The 22,215-nt window shown below is 39.4% G+C and overlaps 1 protein-coding gene across 1 annotated transcript in view; it reads left to right on the top strand.

The window, feature by feature from the left end:
- Positions 1-4,400: 4,400 nt before the first annotated feature.
- Bard1 (BRCA1 associated RING domain 1) overlaps positions 4,401-22,215 on the top strand; it is a 64,718-nt gene continuing 46,903 nt past the window's right edge. Inside the window, exons 1-3 of the mRNA XM_090354759.1 lie at positions 4,401-4,634; positions 15,435-15,491; positions 18,854-19,002. Coding sequence (XP_090210885.1) covers positions 4,489-4,634; positions 15,435-15,491; positions 18,854-19,002 — 352 coding nt within the window. The 5' untranslated portion in view covers positions 4,401-4,488. The remainder of the gene's footprint in view (positions 4,635-15,434; positions 15,492-18,853; positions 19,003-22,215) is intronic.

Here is a 22,215-nt window from a genome sequence, read left to right as displayed (position 1 = left end):
CTTGGGGACTTTCCTGACCAAGATAGCTTTGAACCATGATCTGCAGATTTCAGCCTCCTAAATAGCTAGGCTTACAGGCATGGGTTTTTAATTCATGAAGTTATTTTTTAATTCATGAAGTTTTTAATTCATGAAGTTATTTTTCCTTTTTCTTTTAGCATTATGAAATAATGTAAATAAAGTTCATTAAGTTCCGTAAACAAAAATTATAAAGGTTTTCATTGTCAGGCCCTAATGTCATGCCAAGCCTGGTTTTAGGAATCCAGGTGATGTTTTGCTTAAGATGATACTAAAAGAGATCTTGATCATTAGATAGGATTTAAACTTCCTTTCAGGGTTATTGCATCATTTTGTAAAGGAATTGCTGCAGCAAGCATCTCCATCCTAATAGAGACAGCATGAGTAAATGTCACTTGTGGGGAATACACATTCTTTCACAAGAGAATTTTAGAGTCCATAGAACTTGTTTAGTTCAAGTCAATAATGATAATGCCAATCCTAAAGTGGGAAATATATACTGAGGATTTAATGTGAGCTAAGCTTTAATATATGTGCGAAGGTACAATATAGTGTATCGTGAATCATTTCCATGGGCTATTTACTGCACTACTGCATTTAAGACAATTTCACAATCCCTAATGCCATTCTCAAAACTACTTTAGGCGCATGATATTGAGACACATTTTCCTCCTCCTCTTCCTCCTTCTCCTTCTCTTATTTCTTCTTCTCCTTCCTCTTCCTCCTTCCCCTCCCCCCTCCTCCTCTTCCTCCCCCTCTTCCTACTCCTCTTCCTCCTCCTCCTCCCCCTGTTCTTCCTCCTCCCCCTCCTTCTCCCCTCTCCTTCCCATCCTCCTCTTCTTTTCTTCTTCTCCTCCTCCTTCTCCTCTCCTCCTTCTTCTTCCTCTGTACATCCTTCCTCCCTCTCTTCCTCCCTCCCTTCCTTCTTCCTTCCCTTGCTTCCTTTCTTACGCCTTCATTCTTTCCTTCTTCCCTTCTACATTCTGCTCTTCTTTTCCTCCTCCTTGTTCCTCCATTTTCCTCTCCCCTTTCCCCTTTTTTCTTTTGGTACTTGGTACTGAACCCAGGGAGGGTTATGTATTTGCAAAGTATGCACTCTATTAGTGAGGCACAATATCAGTCCTAAGATTGGTTCTATAGTAACACTAAATTCACACAAGATAAAACTAACTTCCAAATTTCTTTGAACAAGGGGCTTAAGAAAATAATCCTAGAAAATAGCAGTCCTTGGTATATAGCCCAGTTTTGTGTCTCTAAATTCTGTACTTAAATCATGTCGCCCTAGATTCCCTCACACACATCAAAAGAGAATAAAGCATATTACTTTGGATGTGTCATGGGAGTAGTCCTGGGGCTTGATGTTTGGAACCTACACACTGTCCCCAAGCTTATTTTGCCTAAAGCTAGCTCTACTACTTGAGCCATAGCTCCACTTCTGGCTTTTTCATGTTTGATTGGAGATAAAGGTTTCACAGACCTTCTTGGCTAAGCTGGCTTTGACCCACAGTCCTCAGATCTTAGCCTCTGTTATAGCTGGGATTACAGTATGAGCCACAAGCTTCTAGCTTCAGGGTATCACTTTCACATGGGTTAATACGATGTTGTCATAGGAAGGTTATTACTTCCCCTAAATATACCCAATGGCCAGAACTGTCCTAGATTTTGTGGTTGGTTGTTCCAGTCTATGAACTAATGTATTTGATAGCTCTTGGTTTGTGTGGCCTGGGGTCTGGCCTAGTGGTAAGATGCCTCCCTACCATACATGAAGACCTAGGTTTGATTCCTTGGTAACACATACATAGAAAAAAGCAGAAGTGGTGTTGTGGTTCAAGTGGTAGAGCAATAGGCCTTGAGAAAGCCCAAGGGCAGTGCTCAGGCCCTGAGTTCCAGTCTCACAAATGGAAAAAATGGATTTATAAAGTATCTTCATACTCCATGGGAAGAGAGTCTAGGTGTGATGGATAGTCTGTTTTCCATGCTATAAAGGCTTATGCAAGTGACTATGAGAAAGATTTGCGACTTGTAAAACCCTTGACAATGGAAAAGAAACCCCAAAATCATTATGCTGAAAAGGTTTTCCACAATTTTTATTGAATGTGAATATTAGGGGGGGGAATCTGAGGCTGAGATTCCTTTGTACATAAGGAGAGCTACAGAAGGTAACTGAAGCACTGGGATGACGCATAATGGAGAGTATGGAGAGAGAAAGGGCAGGGGGAAAGCAGCCTAATATAAACTCATTTAAATGATGCAAAAGTTTTCCCATGACCAGAATGTTATTCTGGGGTAGGATGAATAATTTTGAAAGTCTTAAGTGCTTGGAAATACTGCTTAGAATACCATAGAATAGAAGAGAAAGAAAAGAAACAACAAGCTTAAAATTTTCGGACAAAAGTGGTTCCACTGGAGAAACTCTATAGGGGAAATAAGATTCCTCTTAGACTTTGTAAAATGTGAAAAGGTTATTGTTATATTGTTAGTGCTATAAGGCAAGGCTTTACTAAGACCTTATTCTAGGGGTGGATTTTCTTGAAGAATTTTTTTTTTCCAGAGAAGAATTTCACTTACTGGGGATTAAACTCAGGTGTTTGTGCATGTGCTGTACTCCAGAGTTACCCAAGAATTCCAGAATTTTAAATATTGTTGGTGAACATCACCATAGAATAGCTGCTCATTTAATACACACACACACACACACACACACACACACACACACACACACACACACACGGGCACACACGGGCATAGGAGAAAGAACTGGCAAATTCTTCTCTCTATAAAGATACCAAACCCATGAGGGTGGCTCTACTGTCAACATCTCATCTTAATCTCATTATTTCCTGAAGGCACCAACTTCAAATACCATCACTGTGGTGGTTAGGAGCTTGACACATGAACCCAAATATGCAGCCTTATTTCATAATATTCCTAAGAGGCTTAAAGCGGGCAGTAAGAACTGGCTTTTATTTAATCCAATGACTCAAGTCTTGAGCATCTACTTAGAACCACACATTATATGTGTTACATGCTGGCAATTTAATGGGGAACAGATCAGATGGACTCTGGCCTGAGTGGGAAACAACATATGTTCACATTTGTGTCTAGCTGTGGTAGAATGAAACATCTATGAGTGCCTTGGAAGTACTGACATTGGTAATGAGAACTGCAGATGGAGTCCAGGTCAACCTGAGGAAGAGGACAATTCCAAGTTCCAAGGTGAACCTTTGTATAGAATTCCTGAGTCAGTGAGACTGAGGGACTTTTTAGGGCCTGAAGTCAGGCACCGTGGGAAGGGGACAGTGACTAGGGCATACTTTCACAAGGACTAGAATAGGTTATATTAATTAGACCAGCAAAAATACTGTTAGTGTTTAATTAAGGCAGTGCTGAGATGACTTCTGCGCTTGGAAATGCTTTAGAGAACCATAGTATCTGCTTGAGATTGAAAGGGAACTGGGTGTAAAGCTATAGTACAATCCCTGTGACAATCCCAAGTTGGGAGAGAGACTGACTGGGGTGCTGAGTGGAGACAGAAGTGGATAAAGAGAAAGTAGGAGCAAAACACAAGGATTTGATAACAGGCTAGGGGAGGGGCAACACAGAGGTGCTCCTGTAGTGTTATCTACATAATATTGACATCCTTAAGTGGAAGAGGAACACACTATTTTAACAATAATGTTTCTGAAATTTTATTCATCACATTTAAAAAAGAAAATCAGAACTTTTTAATTTTTTTCTTTTTGGTATGGGTTTCTGGGGCTTGAAGTCCGGGATTGGGTACAACTCCATTTCTTGTTTTCTGGTAGAGAATTGAAGATTAGGGTCATGGGCTTTTCAAACCATGACCCTCAGATCTCAGCCTCCTGAGTAGCTAAGGTTATAGGCATAAACCAGAACTTTTAAAACATTCAACCTGTTAAAATTAAACATAATTTCGTCTTTTTCTATTCTGAACTGTTATATCCCGTATCTGGGGGAAAAAGGACAAAAAAAAACGACAAAAAAAATTACTTTCCAAGTGAAAAAAGATGAGTACCTTCAGTGTCCCGGGCAAAGCTTTTCCAAAGTTGAAAAGTAGGGAAAACGACTTTGCGTGTAGATAATGGTTCATTAAAAGTTTCCTTGTGATGTTTAACAATGCTTTTCTAGTCAGCTGTGGGACCTCACATCGGATGGCCTTAAGGCTGCATGCCTAGGATCTAGTGGGGTAGGTGACCTGCCAAACCCCGGGCGTCCTGCGGCCCGCCCTGCAGAGGCCACGCCCCTTCCCTGGGCGTGCCCTCAGGCCCCGCCCCCAGGAAAGCGCGCGCAGCTGCTCTTTTAGCGCGTTCCGGCCGCCCCGCCCCCCTGGCGCCCCGGACGCAGGGACGGTGTGGCCAGGTCGGGCCACTTCCTAGTAGTGGGTCGTGCGGTTCGTAAGTCCGCCGAGCCCCTTAGCTTCCAAGAAGCTTTCTACGTGACGGCGAGGCGATGCCGGGAAGCCGGCAGCCCAGGGTCCGTTCCGGGAACGAACCTTACCCCGCGCCCGCCATGGTGTCGGAGGTTGGCGGCGGGGCCTGGGCCCACAGCCGCGCCGCGCTCGCCCGCTTGGAGAAGCTGCTGCTCTGCTCGCGGTGGTGAGGATCGAGCCTCGCGCACAGGCCGCGGAGCCGGGGCGCCCGGGGAGGCCGCGGGGACGTGCGTGGCGGGGGGGTGGGGGGAGGCGCGGGGCGGCGGGGTCGCTCCCGTCCCGCTTGAGCCCTGCCCGGTGGCCGGTGTCATCCTCAATCCCCTCCCGGGCTCCCGCCTGGTCCCTGCCCGCCAGTGGCTTGCGAACGGCAGTTCTCAAATTTAGCGGGCTGGAGAACCGCCGGGGAGGTGTGGCTGGAAACCTCGGATTTCCCCGGCTCCGCCCCCGGGCTTCGGTCTGAGCTGGCGTGCGGCGCTCCGCCCTCCCGCCTGGGCCTGGCCAGGGCCTCGAGGGGAGGGGAGGCTGCAGTCCTCCTCCTTAGGGGGGTAGCTTGAAGTTGGCCGTGTGGTGGGCGTGGGTCTCAAAAGATTATGGGCTGGATTGCCAGCACTCTGTGGCTAAGCTACCACCCCCCCCCAAAAAAAAATAACAGAAAAACACTTGGAGGGATTTTTATTTCATTTGAAGGGCTTGCATGTCGAAGTGGCGCCTAATGGCTGCTTCTCCCTTCCGTTTGCCCAACCCCCCCCTCGCCAAAAAAAAAAAAACCCTCTCTGGTAGTATAGAAAGAAGCTTTGGAAAACTCAAGAAGTGCCTTTCTTCTGGGTGCATCAGCTGAGTGTTTTTGCGAGGTGGTTTTAATTTTTATTATTTTTGTCAGTCCTGGGGCTTGATCTCAGGGCCTGGGAACTGTTCTTGGGATTTCTCAAGGCTAGCTCTCTATCACTTGAGCCACAGCACCACTTCAGGCTTTTTCTGTGTATGTGGTACTGAGGGCCCCCAGAGCCCCAATTTTTATTTATTTATTTATTTTTGTGTCAGTTACTGGGGCTTTCCTGGAGGCTGTCCCTTAGCTTTTTTTTTTTCAAGGCTGGCACTCTGCCATTTGAGCCACACCTCTGCTTTTAGAAGGCATTTTAGTGGTTAGTTGGAGATAAGAACATGGACTTTCCTGCCTGGTCTGGCTCCCAACTGATCTTTAGATCTCAGCCACAGAGTAGCTAGGATTATCCATGCCTTTTGAGATCCGTTTTGCTGGAATCTTCTCTGCTTGTGGCTGTCACAACCATATTTTCTTTTCCATACTTGGATTTTTTTTTTTTTTGGTCCAGCTCCTAACATGTAGAAGCCAGATAATGCTGTTACAACTGTCACATAACTTTTGCTTTACAAAGCCTTCATCTGACAAAATTCTATCACACTACTTAGAAAAGTGACAGTTTTACTGGAAACAAGTACATGAAGACAGTTTTGAGAGAGAGAGAGAAAGAAGCATGTGGGCAATTTGTGTGAGAATAAGATTTAAAACTGGCACATTCATTTGTGATAACAGAAGCCATTACAGTTGATGCCTGAGTAGTTCAACAAAAGTAGGACAGAAAACAGAATTTTACTTGGGCTTTAGAGTAAGACTGCCTGGGTTAAATTCCAGTTTTGACACTATTGATTGGGCTTAGTTATTCACTCTGGCTTGTTTTGCTTCCAGGATTTAATAATAATAAACTATTTCACACCTATGAAAGGCTTATAAACCTGTTGTGTTGTTAAGAACTCATTAGTAAACAAAGCAGACAAAAATCCCAACCCTTAATAGACCTTATTATATGGGAGAGGAGGAACTAAATGAACTTATATATAGAATTGTTGGTGATTGTCATAGGGTAAATGATTACTAATGAATATTAAATATGAAAAGATGTGGTCTGTGCTGGATGAGCGTAAAAGAATAGGTAAGATATATGAAAACTATAGATTAATCTTAAAATCTATTAAAGCTAATTTCATTTTTTTAGTGCCTCTTACATTTTTCCAGTTTCTAAGCAGATGCTAAAGGACTGAAAATAGGATATGGCACCGGAACTCAGCATACAACCTCATCCAGTTGACCAGAGAATAGTGGGTTCCAGTGATTTTCTTTTCTTTCTTTTTTTTTTGGGGGGGGGGAGGGTCATGGGGCTTGAACTCGACCTGGGTGCTGTCCCAGAGCTCTTCAGCTCAAGGCTACTGCCCTACCCTTGAGCCAAGCTCCACTTCCCATTTTCTAGAGGTTAATTGGAGATAAGTCTCAGGTCCTTTTGTGCCTTGGCTGGCTTTGAACCTTGATCCTCAGATCTCAGCCTCTTGAGTAGCTAGGATTACAGGCTTGAGCCACCGGGACCAGCTAGTGATTTTCTTTTCTTTTCTTTTTTTTTTTTTTTAAGTATATGAACTTTTGACAGGATGACTGAATTCTAATTTTGTGTATTTTTCATATAGGGGTCTGTTCTATTAAGTTTCTACTGGTAAATACTTAAATACTTTAGGTTTTGGCAGGCCATGTTTCTCTTTCTTTTTTCTATTTTTTCCATTACTTAAAAAGTAAAAACTTGGGGCAGGGAGTTTGGCCTAGTGGTAGAGTGCTTGCCTAGCATGCAAGGTTCTATTCCTTGGTACCACATACATAGAAAAAAGCCAGAAGTGGTGCTGAGGCTCAAGTGGTAGAGAAAGTCCAAGGACAGTGCTTAGGCCCTGAGCTTAAGCCCAGGACTGGCAAACCCCTCTTCCCCCCAAAACAGAAAACCAAACTTGAAATCTTTCTTTGCTCATGAGCTGTGGGACAATAGTGTAAATGATTTAGCCTGCCAGTAACAGCTTGCCAAACTCAGTTTTTTCCTTTTGTTTGATAGTTTGTATTCCCAATACTGGGGTTTGAACTGAGACCTTTGAGCTTGCTTGGCTTGCTTGGCATCTACACTTGCACTTGAGACACATCCAGTCAAGCATTTTGGGATCTATTCTGCATAGGTTGACTTTGAACCTTGTTCCTCTAGATCTCAGCTTCCTGACTAGTGAAGATTACAGGCACTGGTGCTAGAGTCAAATTCACCTTTAATAGGAAGAATATCTTAAAGACTTTCCTCTTCCAGGGGATTTGGTGTCTAGAAATGATGTCAATTTCCTTTTTTTCTTTGTCTCTACAAGTTTACCACTCACCTGGTGAGCCTGACCAGTTGCACCTTCTTGCAGTTGTGTTCCTTTTTCTCTTTACCATAGAGGCCTGACATCATTGCTGGAAAGGAGCTACTCAAGAAGTCTGCCTCTTGCTTTTTCTTCCTACTTTTCTAAGCACTGTCATGTTATTTTGACATCGTGTCCAGTGTGTCTTTTTTTTTTTTTTTTTATAGTTTTGGAGTCCTACTCGGTGGACTGGTGATTATTCCCATTACCCTCACATTCAGCTTGCAGCTGTCATCTGTCTGGTATCCCCAGCTGTCACCTGTCTTGTATAGTACATTGGCTCTGTTTTGCAGCAAGCATTGCTTTCTGGTGAGGTTGGATTGGCTACATTACAGGGCATCCTTCCCTTGGCCTTTTAACATGAGTACAGCTTCAAGGTGAAGCTGAAAAAAGTGTTCAAAAGCCAGATGTAACATTTGTGTTATGGCCAAGCCTCATTGCCAGCTAGAAACTAAGGATTTGGAAAATGAGGCAGGAAAACCTTATTATTTGAGAATCTGCCTCAAAGTAGAGTAATAATGTATTCCTAAAGAAAGCAGAAATGATAATGGGGCTGCCTTGTGAAAGGCCAAGCTGTCATGTGATGCTTTATTGTGAAATAAAATAATCAGGTATTTCTTGGAATATTTGTGGAGATTGGGCATGTGCATCTATGACAACTGTATTTTAGAGTTATTTATATTGAAGAATCATAATGTTTAGGATAGGTCATTTTTCTCTTCTTGAATGTTGTCATTTAAAAAGCAATAAAGTTAATTTTGTTGCGTGCATGGGTTCTGGAGTCAGACACCCTAGCTTAAAAAAATCTTGGCTCAGGGGTCCGGGAGTTTGGCCTAGTGGTAGAGTGCTTGCCTAGCATGCACGAAGACACCTGGGTTCAATTCCTCGGTACCACATACATAGAAAAAAGCCAGAAATGGTGCTAAGGCTCAAGTGGTAGAGCTCTAGCCTTGGGAAAGTGTAGGTACAGTGCTCAGGCCCTGAGTTCCATCCCCAGAACTGGCAAAAAAAAAAAAAAAAAAAAAAAATCCTGGCTCAGTTATTTGGGGATACGCTATTTGATCTTTGTGGTTTTTATTTTCTTCATTTGTAAAATGAGCTAGTAGTAGTTTCTCCTTTACTAGGTTGTCCTGGGAATTAAATGGGCTTAGTTAATAACCACAGGATTGTTAATGGTATTGCCTGTTACTTAGTGTTCTGTGAATGTTGTGAAGATAAAGCGTAGATTTCCTGAGCCAGCATTCACCTTTTGCCATTCTCTGCAGTGTTTTGCATGATCAGGGCACTCCTGCAGGCCAGGGCTGAGTAGCAGGGTGATTGCCCCGTTTGATGTGCTCTGGAATTCGTTGCTCATTAAAACAAGAAGTTATGGTGATGAATCTTCTACCCTTAAAGCTTCTATGCTTAATTTTAAGGGATATTTGTGTACATACAGTTCACAATACCTTAGGATGAGGGCTAAAGGGATGTGGAAAAGTGTGTGGGTGGGTCCTGTGGAGGAAAGCTTCATGGGCTTTGGAATTGGGCATTGAGGTCCAGATAAACATTTTATAAATGGTCTTACTGATAATAGTGTAGAAAGGTATATAAGCATCCTGAAAAGGATGTAAGATAAACGGAGTGGGTCAGATCAGTAAGGACTTAAGATCAACTAGAGTAGTCTAACAATCAGATGTTTAGTTGGTTCACATATTTAGCTTCCTGTGAAGCGTAGCTTTCCTGGGATTCTGGTGTCCTTATCTTTAAAATGAGGAAAGAGGATTAGTTGACTTTTCAATATTACAGATTATTAGAGTGTATTGGATGGATCTAACGTATACAAATTTCTATCAAAATTTAACATCCATGCAGAAAAGGGCACAGGTTATTAGTATTCAGCTTGCATTATAGCCTCCAAATTAGAATTCATTTATTTGTGGAATTCATTTATTTCCATAACATTTTGATCGATCGATGTCTGTCTCCAATGATAACTTCATATACATTTCTCGTAAAGACAGATAAAGTTTTCACTGCAGTCCCAGACGTGGTCTCTTAGTGTTTGTTAAATGAACATATGAGATAGAATTTTGAGATCTCAGTTCAAGGGATCCTAGTTCATTCACCTGAACAGCAGGAATTCTCACTTGTCTCTGGAATTAAGTACTTATAGTTACTGCAGTGGCAGCCTTAGAGATGCCTGATTACCGAGGATCGTTGAGCCCTGTTTCTGGAGGTGAGGAGGGAAAAGAGGAATGTCTAGGTGTGAATGTTGGTATTCATCATTTGGACTTCAGGTGACAGTGAAGCTTTAAAGGTCAGGAAAGCCTGAACTTAGATACTGTTTTATTTTGGAGGAAAGAGAATAGAAGATGAATGACCGCGATGATTTGAGTCAGATCTATGCTATTTTTCTCTAGGATTTGTATGACCATTATGATTGGTCATTAACACAGTTTTATTTGACTTTTGGGATATTTGACTCACTCATTCAGCTTTTATTGACATTAAACAATTAGGTGTGAATTTAAATTTATTTTCATATGATTTTTCTTGAGTTTGGTTTACAGAATAGCCACACGGAGCAGGTTGCTTTTGTAGCATTATCCCTTTACTTAATTGAAGACTGACTTTAAAAATTAGTGATAATATAGCAAATGGTTTGTGCTGGAAAGCTTGTACATGTTAAATACATATGTCTACAACTTAAAAATACTTTGAGGGTTCTCTAAAATATAAGTGCCCTGTAGTCGTTGTCCTCACTAATGATAATAGCATTTCATAGCTCATGGGAGCTTAAGGGGGCCATTTGGTTAAGAAATACTTATGCTTCAGGACTATAGTTTAAACTGAGTTCTCTTTTACAAAGAAATACATACACATTTTTTTATTAATGGAGTTTAAATTTGATTTTATGCATGATAGGTAGATATTCTTGTTTTTTAAGGATATATATTTTTTTATTAGAATTGCTCTCTTAAGTCATGCTTTCACCCTCTTTCTGGTTGGTTATTGTTAAGGTACATCTCCTACTTATGTCTAAGCTGGCTCGGCGTGGCCTGGACCATGTTCCTCCTATTTATACTCACCATTGTAGCTAGCATGATAGGTGCATACCACCATCCCCAGCTTTTTTGGTTCAGATGTAGTCTTAAATTTTTTGCCTAGGTTAGCTTGGAACTGTGATCATCACAGTGTCCTGCATAGCTCTGATGACAGGCACATTCTACTGTACATATAATATATATATATTTATATATGTTTTAAATTTCCCTAGTTCTTTCCTAAGTTCCACAGACTCTACTAGTCTTTTCAAACCAACTGCCTTTAAAGTTAGAGAGCAGTTGGCTGCAGATGGGGAATAAGCAGTGCAGCTGAATTTTGAAGGTACAGAAATTCTGTTACCATGCAAATATGTTACTCATCTGGATTTTTTTCTTCCTAATATATATATATATATGTATATGTATGTATACCAAAGAAAATAGAATAACAATAAAATGGAATTGATAACATAAGTGCATTTTTGTATGTACTCTTTCATCTGGTTTATTCACTAAAAATGTATTGAAATATTGCTCTCATAAAGCAGTATGTTGGGCAAGTAATTGAATGAGGAGCTCAGAAAAAAATGAAAGTGAATATCTCTTGCCTGAGAGGCTACAGTCTATTTGGAGATAAGGAAAATAGAGAATTGGGTAGAGAAAATAAAAATTTAAAAACAACAACAAAAAAGCCAACTTAGCTTTCAACATTGAATTCCAGAGCCTTAACCATATGTCATCTCTCTTCTTTAGAACTTCAGAATATTATCTCTTTGAAGTCCATACATGAACTTGGTTTTTATAACTACCCTACTAGATTGCTTGCCTGGTAGGAAGAATGGCCACTTTGTTGTTATTGTGTGTGTTTTTTAAAACATATTTGGTGTGTGTTGTTGATTTTTCTTTTGCCCAGGTGGTATTGTGGACACTAATTCTGTAAATTTCTGTATTTACTATCATTTTTATTTTAATTAAAAAAATTTATTAGAGTGCTTGTATAGTGTGTTGTATTTGACTAGTTGATGGAGAGAAGGAAGAACATTTTGGACTTGGAAACTAGCCAAGAAAATTTGGAGGTGGGAATTGGATATGCAATAGCGGAAAGCTGTAGATATTTTCCTGACCAGAGTAGCGTTTTCTTTGAGAAGCCAAGAGTAAAGGCAAGTTCTCTAAGTCCCTTCCCTCCTTCCACTCAGGCTTCTTCGGCGTATATTTTTCCACTTGAGCTATGGCCTCAGCTTTTTTAACTTTAGGTAGGTTGTTGTGGTTTTGTCTTGCCCCATGTTGGACTGCAATTCTTCTGTGTCCACCATACTTGGTCTTTTTGGTTAAGATCTTTATAACATTCTTTTGGGAGGGGGCCGGGCTGATTTCAAAGTGCCATCGTCCTATCTCTGCCTCCCTAGTAGTTAGGAGAACAGGCCATTCTACTAGATTGTTTTCCGTTTTAGAGCCTATGTATTTATTTCCTTACTTCCTACTGACAAAGGTGAGTTTTCTTCCTAGCTATTACTTTGTACTTTTGCAGTATGATAACAGTATTCAAGATCAAAAGCAACTTGCCATATGTCTGTCTCATCTCTTACTACTCTTCAGTATTACATCATCCTGCTTTCTGTTTTAAGCAGGATAGATGGCACTCTAATTTAATCTCCGGAAGCTTTTAGAATTGACCTGGGTAGCTTTGGTGCTTTGTAGTTTCATTATTTTTAAGTACCTATTATACCTGAAGGATAAATTGCAGTTAGAGGAATAGTTGCATTGAAGTCTGATGCATGTAAACTTTTAGTCAGTTTCTTTTAGTTGTGGGAAAATTCTTTTAGTCTGGAGTTTCTCATCAACTATCTTGTAGACATTCTCCAGAGTCCAATATTGGCACAGAAAAGTGCCACCTCAGTTCACTGTCTGCCTCAGAACTATTTTATGAGTATCCTTTGAGGTTGGCACTATCTTTCTACTTGGCCATCACGCTCTCCTATGTCCTGCATGTGTGTGTACACACATGCCTTCCTTCATCTATTAACAACCTCAAAAACATAGTCTGGCTTACTAATTAGGGTAATTTGTTCTACTGATTAATTATTCATAGATATTTAGTCACTGCTAATTACATCAGAACATCTTATTGCTAGACTGACACATAAGAACTCAGAGAATTTAGTCATGTTTGGAAGGAAATTCAAAAGTTAGAATGAGAATAAAGGCATTGAATAAGTGTTATTGTACCAAGCCAGGAGGCTGTGTACTGCCTCCAGGAGGCAGCTTCAGTGGTAGGAAAGAACAATTGAGGGAATGCTGAAATGGGCAGAGGAAGCTTATTGGAAGGCAACATTTTGGGAAAGAAGATATAAGATGGTTGTGACTTCTTAGGAAGGTTAGCAAGGAGGAGACCTAAGGTTCTCTGGAGAGTAGTTTCAGATGGTCTACAGTCAGACAGAGAGATTGGAAAGAGATGGGAGTTTGAGTGGATGTGGAGAATAATTAAGTCAAAGCTTTTATTTGTTTAAGACCTAGTAGCAGGGTCAAAAGGTAGAATGTGAAGCAGTATGAAAAGGAAGTATGAATTTTTTAGGGTGAAGGACTACCTGAGTGTGTTTAGATGTGAGTGGTTGAACAAAGGTGAGTAGTGATGAGAATCAAGCACTGAAGAAAGCTGGGAGATGGGGAGAGGAGGGAAAGAGAAGAGAAAAGAGACAACACAGAGAAAAAACGCCCCTCACAGGGAGAAATCACTGAAGGAGTTCTTTTCCTCTGAGAACTGAATGAGGTTAAGATGCATAGCTAGTTGTGTGTGTTTAGCTTCCATGAGTGTAAGAAGGTTTGCACATGGATTGTAATATATCACTTTGGGAGGAAGCTACCAGGTTTTTAGAGATCACCTATGTATCATTTGGTCTCTTCTTCCTCCTGCTCCTTTTCCTTATCTCATCCTCACCCTCAACCCCCTCACTCCTAGAAAATCCACAGGATTCTTGCTGTGTGGTTGAGGCTGGCCTCAAACTCCCTAGGTAGCACCAGATTGGGCCTTAGCACTCTCTATCTTCCTGTACTGTGCTTGGCCATCTTGCTGTTTTTGTCATCGTATTGCTAGTTTGGGAGGGCAAGGAGAAAGTAGATTCTGTGCCCTAAGTAATATTATAGACTGATAATCAAAGGTCTACATGGTCAGCAGAAATAGGGTAGTGACTTGATTCTCTTACTAGGTAAGCCTAGGCAATCCAGGCCACTATGAGGTGAAAGCAGAGTTTTCTCTATGTAGAGAACAGTCATTTTTGGTCAGGAAGATGTGACAGATGACACAGAAAAGATATTGTGATAGAATGAAGTCCAATAACACCACTTTGGGGGTGTTATGGGTAAAGCTTCCCGTGAAGTAGTAAGTAGATAATCCACTGGATTGGGAAGGAGGAGGTTATATTTCGTTGGTCAGATTATGCGCAAAAGTTATAGGAGCAGTGTGAACATTATAAAAGAGAACATCTTAATTGTTGAAATCACAGAAGTCCTGTTTTTACCAGGACGTTTTGTGTAATGTTGAAATCAAATATTGTAAATTTGTGAAAAGTAAGGTGTTTCATAATGTCAGTGAGCAACATTTTCAGTAGATTGGAGAATAACATGGCTGTGTGCTCTGTTCTTGATGCCATTTGCTGAAAGCTCAATTTTACTTTAATGGTCCTATCTACTAAAATGTGCAATGTGATACTTTTGATCTTTCAAGAAATGTGAAAAACTTGTTTATTGATAATGTGGTTTGTATGCAGAGGTAATTGGATAATAATGGTGTAAATACCTAAAGGTCCTAGGGGTTATTGTAATAAATCAACTTTTAAAGGCTTTAGTTCTCTGCTGTGCTCTTGTATCCACTGAGGAGAATGACGTCAAGTGGGTTTATTAGCACTAGGACCTCCTTAGGGCTATCAGAGCGCAGGGATTTTGATGGGCATCACTTGGAATAGTTCCTTTTCTTTTTCAGTGCAGTGAATCTTACTCCCTCTGCTTTTGTCTGCTACCTTGCTTTCCATTTGCAGTTCCTTAAAGAACAAAATAATCCACTTGCTGTGAACTAAAAAAATGACCGTCCTTTTATAAGACAGCTGTGAAAAGTAGATGGCTACTTAATAGCAAGAAATATACTTTTTTAAAAATGGGAACCCAGTTCTTATTCTTGTGGCTAAGATGACCCACAGTCCTTTTCCTGTGGCAATCCTGATTGTACCAATTGTCCCAAAATCCTGTCCAATTAAAACCTTTACTCAGAAATGTTCTCTTTTGGGCGGTGTATTATGATGTCATTCTAATTGCAGGTCATATTTTGAAATTTATGGTCCTTACTTTGAGTCATTTGGTACATATGTACCTTAGTAATTGAAAGAAGCCAGTGTGTATGTGTGAGTGTGTGTGTGTGTGTGTGTGTGTGTGTGTGTGTGTGTGTTTCTCAATTAGAGATTTAGAGGTAGTTGAACAAAATCATTCCTTTGTATAGCTTTCCAGTAAATAAATGGTAAAATGTATTACAATTTGGCACTGAGTTTGGTAGGTGCCACTGGAACTCAGCAGGTATGTTGGAGTTTGTCACTAGGAATATAACAACTTTTCCTTCATACTTCCTATGTTGAGAAAGAAATACGGCAGTGTTGGATCTTGAGGATCCAATATGAAATATTGGGGACAAATCGTTTATCTAGCAGTGACTTATGCCTTATTTTCCTTTTTTTTCCAAACAGCACTAATATTCTGAAGGACCCTGTGTGCCTAGGAGGCTGTGAGCACATCTTCTGTAGGTAAGTAATTATGGCTGATGGATATACTTTAGCTGTATTTTTTTAGATAGCAGTCCTGTAATCATATTGACTATATATTATCTCATTTTGATTCTTACAGATCTCTTAATTTTCAAGTAAGAAAACAAAGTATTTACTAACCTATGAACAAGAGCTATTCAAATGCTTTGTTATTGTTGTTGTTGCTGCTGCTGCTTATAGGGCTTGAACTCTGGGCCTGGGCACTGTCTCTGAGCTCTTCAGCTCAAGGCTACTGCTCTACCATGTTGAGCCACATGGTTTTCTGATGTGTAATTGGAGGGAAGAGTCTCACAGACTTTGGTGCCTGGGCTGGCTTTAAACCTTGATCCTCAGATCTCAGCCTCTTGAGTAGCTAGTATTATAGGCATGAGCCACCAGCACCTGGCTCAAATACTTTTTATCTCCCAGTTTTTTGTTAGTACTTTTAAAATTATGAAAATATAGTTTCTAAAACTATTGTATTAATTTCCTGGAGCTTCTATATCAAATTCCAAGGATTGCATGGTTTAGAACAATAGACCTGGACCTGGGACTTGAAATTCAGAGTCTGGGTAATGTCCCTTAGCTTTTGTGTTCAAGTCTAACACTCTATCACTTGAGTCATACTTCCTCTTCAAGTTTTTTTGTGGTAAATTGGAGATAAGACTTTCTTACCCAGTTTGGCTTTGAACTTTGATCTTCAGATCTCAGCCTCCTGAGATCTGAAGCTAGGATTACAGGAATAAACTCTTGGTACCTAGCTTTAGAACAATAGCAATTTTATTGTCTAATAGTTCTGAGGCCACAAGATAAAGTTCAAGGGGGTCAACATACTTTATTCCTTCTCAAGGCTATGAGGGAGAGATTGTTTCATGCCTCTTCTAGCTTATAGGTTGCTAGCTAGGCACTATGACAAAATATCTGACATAAGTGACTGAAGGGGTGAAAATATGTTAGCTCATGATTTTGATTTACAGTCCTTGGCTCTATTCATTATGGGCCTGTGATGAGACAACATCATAACAATGGAAACGAGGAGAAGGTGGAGGCTATTCACCTCATGATGGACAGGAAATAGAGAGGAAGGAATTAAAGACCCAGCAAATCTTGCAAACATTATGCTTCCTCTAGGTAGGCCTCTTCTAGTTTCCACTTCTTCCACAATCTTTTACCTAGCATGATTTTATGATTTCACATACAGTCATCTGTCTTTCCATATCACCGTTCAATTATTGTGGCTTCATTGTATCCCAGATTTAGAAAAAAATGTAAATAGTGATCCCTCACCTGTTGTAGGAGTTTCATTCCAGAGATCACCACAATAGGTGAAAATCTGCAATATAGCAATAAATGATGGCTATATTGAGGGATGACTATATAAAGCTATTTTGCAGATTTTCACTTGTTTCTGCAGTCTCTGGAATGTAACTCCTACAATAGGTAAGGGATCGCTTGAACTCAGGGCCTGAGCACCATCCTTGGACTTTTCTCAAGGCTAGAGCTCTACCACTTGAGCCACAGCACCACTTCCAGCTTTTTTCTATGTATTTAATACCAAGGAATTGAACCTGGGTCTCCATGCGTGCTAGGCAAGCACGCTACCACTAGGCCAAACTCCCAGCCCCACACTATGATGGTTTTAAAAACATACTATCTCACTGAGTTATGAGGGTCTACATAATGATTTAATTTCCAGATTGCAAGATTAATGTCTATATGGTAATTTAAGTATAGTTAAAAAACAAACAATGTAAATGGAACATTGTGAGTCTAAAATTCTGAAGCCAAAACTATCCAGAAAATTATGATGCTCAACAGATAAAGTATATGCAAATATTTCAAAATCTCCAAAAATCTAAAACAGTTTGGATGAAGGAACCTGAACCTGCACATAAAACATACAGACAGAAGTACTAGTGGGATACTGAGCAAGTGACTGAGCTAGTGGTCATTTCCTTCAGCTGAAAATGAGGTGGTGGTCTTGGAGGAGTGGATTTCAAATTGTATCTCAGTGGTATGGTTCGAACAATTAAGTATTGCATAAAAATTTATTTACTTTGCTTGAGTGTGTGTGTGTGTGTGTGTGTGTGTTCTGTTTTGAGACAGGGTCTTGCTGTGTTGTATAAACTGATCTTGGGCTGAAGTGATCTCCCTCATTTTCCGGCTCAAGTTAGAGCTCTTAACTACAAGGAAACAAACTCACAAAAGTTTCTTTGCTACAGTTTGGGTATTTATTGAACTAGGTACTAATCTCTCCTGGCTACAGTATGGATTGCAGATTTATATTCAATTTTTTCTTCTTTTTTTCTGAGTAGTTTGTTTCAGCAATCATGCTAAGTGACAAGAATACAAAATTAGAAATACCACAGGGTTTGTCAGGATAGTTTGTATTATATAAATTTTGTATCTACAGATGAGTATGGATTAATGCTTGGGGGAGATATGTTTTTTTAGTATGGCTAGTAATGCACTGGAAGGATTTGATATGTTGAGCCTTCAGAATTCACGAATGGGCTTCAGGAGCTATTGTGAACTACCTCACCCCACTATTCAAAAACAGTAGTATGTATATATATATTTTTTTATTAAATTGATGATGGATTTCTAACTCCTAACTATGACACTATAACAGTACAACATTTAAATAGATAACCTGAGCTAATGGAGTCTTCAGTTATAATGCTATGTAAAAGAGCTAGAGATCTTTTCTGAACAAGTACTTTAGACACTTGGCCAAACACAAACATAGACATGTCCCAGGCTGTTTGCACTAACTGTAGTATTTCCATGAAGTAGAGTAGTAAATAGTATGAAGGTTTAGGGCAAGAAATGTTGAGATGTCTCAACATCTTAAGAAACTATAACTTTATATAAAGGAGAATTTACACAGATTGATGCCAGGTTAAGTGAAGTTTCATCATAGCAAATTATATGCAACTTTAGATTTATATTTTATGTGTGTGTCATACCCTACTGCATTCTATTTTAATGTTGTTAAAACAGTATTTTGTGCCGGGCACTGGTGGCTCACGCCTGTAAGCCTAGCTTCTCAGGAGGTTAAGATCTGAGGATCAAGGTTCAAAGCCAGCCCAGGCACAAAAGGACCTGAGAGTCTTATCTCCAATTAACCTCTAGAAAACGGGAAGTGGGGCTTGGCTCTAGGGTAGGGTGGTAGTAAGTGGCCTTGACCTGAAGAGCTCAAAGACAGTGCCCAGGCCCAGTTCAAGCCCCATGACCCACAAAACAAAACAAAAATAACATTTTTATGTTAAAACAACTGCTTCGTTTATTCCTTATACTCTGGCTAGTGTTTGTTTTTTGAAGTTCAGATTTTGCTGAATTGTTTTTTAATTCTTTTTAAGTGATTGTGTAAATGACTGCATTGGATCAGGATGTCCTGTGTGTTACACTCCAGCCTGGGTACTAGATGTCAAGATAAACAGACAGTTGGACAGCATGATCCACCTTTGTAATAGGCTTCGAAATCTACTCCAAGACAAAGAGCTTTCAGGTGAGAAATGCTGTCTCTCTCTCTCTCTTAGTTAAGTAGCTAGTGATTTGTATCAGTCACACTTAAAGGAAGTAAAAGATCATTCTGAAATTCTGAATGATATTTTAGATATCAAGATCTATAATGTTTATTTTAAAATCATTTTCAGAAATGATAGGCCTAACACTCTTATTTTACAAATGAGATGCAAGGTCCAGAAAGTTAAGTGGTCTTGCCTTCAGTCCCATTTTATTAAAAGCAGTCAGGAGCAGAGAGCCCATTTCTTTTCTGTGTGTTACTTTTTTGAGGAGCAGAGGTGCATGTGTATGTATGCTGGGGCTTGGACTTGAGTCCTTACCTTTTACTCTTGTCTTCCTTTTTTGCTAAAGGCTGATGATCTACCATTTGTGCCAGTTTTACTTCTAGGTTTATTGGAGATAAGCCCATGGACATTTCTGGCCCAGCTGACTTCAAATTGTGATGGTCAGATCTTAGCTTCTTGAGTAGTGATGATTAGAGGCATGAGCCAGCCGCTATCACCCAGCTCCATTTTTTTCCCCCATTTTTTTGTCAGTCAAGAGCCCTTTTCACTATTTTACACTGGCTGGTTTATATAGTTATGATAATTTGTGTAGAATATATATGGAATACTGATTTTGTCCATAATATTTAACTTACTTAAGTACACTTTTGCAAGATAGACTGCAGTATTTTTCCATAGATTTTCTAGACTGTATTAATTAGATAAGCACGTTGTGAAAGAGCAAAAATCTAATATTCATTTTCTATTTAAATGGGGGTTAATGCTTTTCAAATTGTTCTTAGACTCTGTGTCTTAACTATATATCTTCCTATTGTGCTTTCTGCTGAGAATTAATTAGCTGTGAAAAGAAAGCAAAAGTGTTTTGAATCATCATAATTGGATATTGGAGCTGTCTTTTATTGACCAGATCATATCATTTTAGTATGTATTTGTTTATAGGAGAACCTTTTCTTGCTATGAATGATTGATAATGCTAATTTAAAATTGTTGGGTTTGTGTTCCTAAATATTTTGTGTTTTGAGTTGAGACATAGTGTTATCTTTATCAGCTACCAAGGACAAAAGAAGAAAACAAAAACAGAGTTTCATATTCTTAGAAGTAGTTTAATTGATAACTTGTCTGAAAAGTTTCCGTTTAGATCATTATCATTATATTAGACTTTTTTTTTTTACTTAAAGAATTTATTAACGTTGATTTTTACATCATATTTTAAATGACAAGTTTAACAAACAAGTGTTCGAGGAGGGAATCTCTATTTACAATCCCTGGTACTTAGTATTTAGAACTTAAAATTAGGCTAAGGGTTTGTATGTCATTGAAACATATTAATTTATGACATAAAACATTATGTCTAGGGCCGGGAGTTTGGCCTAGTGGTAGAGTGCTTTGCGTAGCATGCACGAAGACCCAGGTTCGATTCCTTGGTACCACATACATAGAAAAAAGCCAGAAGTGGTGCTGAGGCTCAAGTGGTAGAGCTCAGGCCCTGAGCTCAAGCCCAGGACTGGCAAAAAAAACACAAACAAATAAAAAAACATTGTGTCTATAGAGTCATAGGTTTTTATGTCTATATAGTTATGTTTATATTTCCATTACCATGTCCACAGCTTTGGTTATGCAGTTATTGAGTCCTCGCTCTTGTACTCTTTGGATTTAATAGCCACATATTGAGGATACCATGCGCCTTTTGTTCCTTAGGTCTTGACTTGTCTCACTCAACATGATTTATATTAGTCTTTTGTATGTGTGTGTGCCCGTTTTGGGGCCTGAATTCAGGGCCAGGCATTGTCCATTAGCCTTTTTGCTCAAGGTTAGTGTTCTACCATTTGAGCCACAATTCTCCTTTCAGCTTTTTGCTGGTTAAATGGAGAAAGAAGTCTCCCAGACTTTTGTCTTTGGGCTGGTTTCCATTTGCAATACTCCAATCTCAGCCTCTGTAACTAGGATTTACAAGAGTGGCTTCTAGATGTAGACTCATTTTTAATGATATAATATACTGTAGAATTGTTTGGTTTACTATCTTCAAATGTAGTTATGAAATCCCTACTTTAACAGAATAGTAAGAACATAGTGGATCTTTTTTTCTTTTTCTTTTTTAAATCAACTCAACTTTTCTTAAAGATAATGTTTCTTGATTTTCTAGTTGAAAAGAATGGTGTGTGATCTGGCTTTATCATCTCTCATAAACTCTTTGGTTTAATGTAGCAGTGCTCAAAGTTGTCAGTGTGGAAGAACCAGAAACTCCTGAGTTAATTGTACATTTTGAACATAAACAAAAGAGTGGTTTTTGCTATATTCTAAGGGTATATAATCCATTAGGACTACTGACCATGCATTGAAATTTGGATGCCACTTTGAAAACATCATGATATTTTGATTTGACTCTCATTTACTAGAGCTGCTGAAATAAATTAGCTGAGTGGCTTAAATAAGATAATTTTTTTTTAATGTTTCTAGCTCTTTAGTTGTCTTAAGATCAAGAAGTTTACAGGGTTAGTTCTGAGGTCTGTCTTGGGCCTATCATCTTGATTTTTATGTAAAGGTCTTATTTTTATCATATTGTTCTTAAGTATTTATATCAAATTTCAAATTTCTCTTTTTAAGGATTTCAATCATTCTACTACATTCCAATAAAACTTATTAGAACTAAGTACATCCAATAACCCATTTTGTTGGATTATACTCTGAGGCGTTTAGGTCTCAAAGTGAGGAGATAGGAGGAAAAATAGGAGTAATTTGTTATTTTCAGTTACTGTAAAATGGAAGGAGACAGTAACTTTTGTAGATTAACTGTCATCCGTTATTACATACTATGGTACTAGGTATGTTGGTATACAAAGAGGAATAAGATAGACTTCTAGAAATTTCACTGTAGTGAACAACTTTTAAAAATTGTTCATATAGGGGCCAGGAGTTTGGCTGGTGGTAGAATGCTTGTCTAGCATGCATGAAGACCTGGGTTCGATTCCTTGGTACCACATACATAAAAAAAGCCAGAAGTGGTGCTGAGGCTCAAGTGGCAGAGCACTAACCTTGAGAAAGCCCAAGGACAGTGCTCAGGCCCTGAGTTCAAGACCCAGGACTGGGCAAAAAAAAGCATTGTTGGTATAATTTTCATGTTTTATTTACTATGGAACAAGAAATGCCTTGGTAATTCATCACTGAAGAAACCATTTAGGAAAAGTAAGTTT

Source organism: Megascapheus bottae, chromosome 21 (genome assembly GCF_031878675.1).
Source record: "Megascapheus bottae isolate mThoBot1 chromosome 21, mThoBot2.hap1, whole genome shotgun sequence".
Lineage (NCBI taxonomy): Eukaryota > Metazoa > Chordata > Mammalia > Rodentia > Geomyidae > Megascapheus > Megascapheus bottae.
The sequence above is the reverse complement of the archived record's forward strand: the minus strand, read 5'-3'. Positions and strand labels throughout refer to the sequence as shown.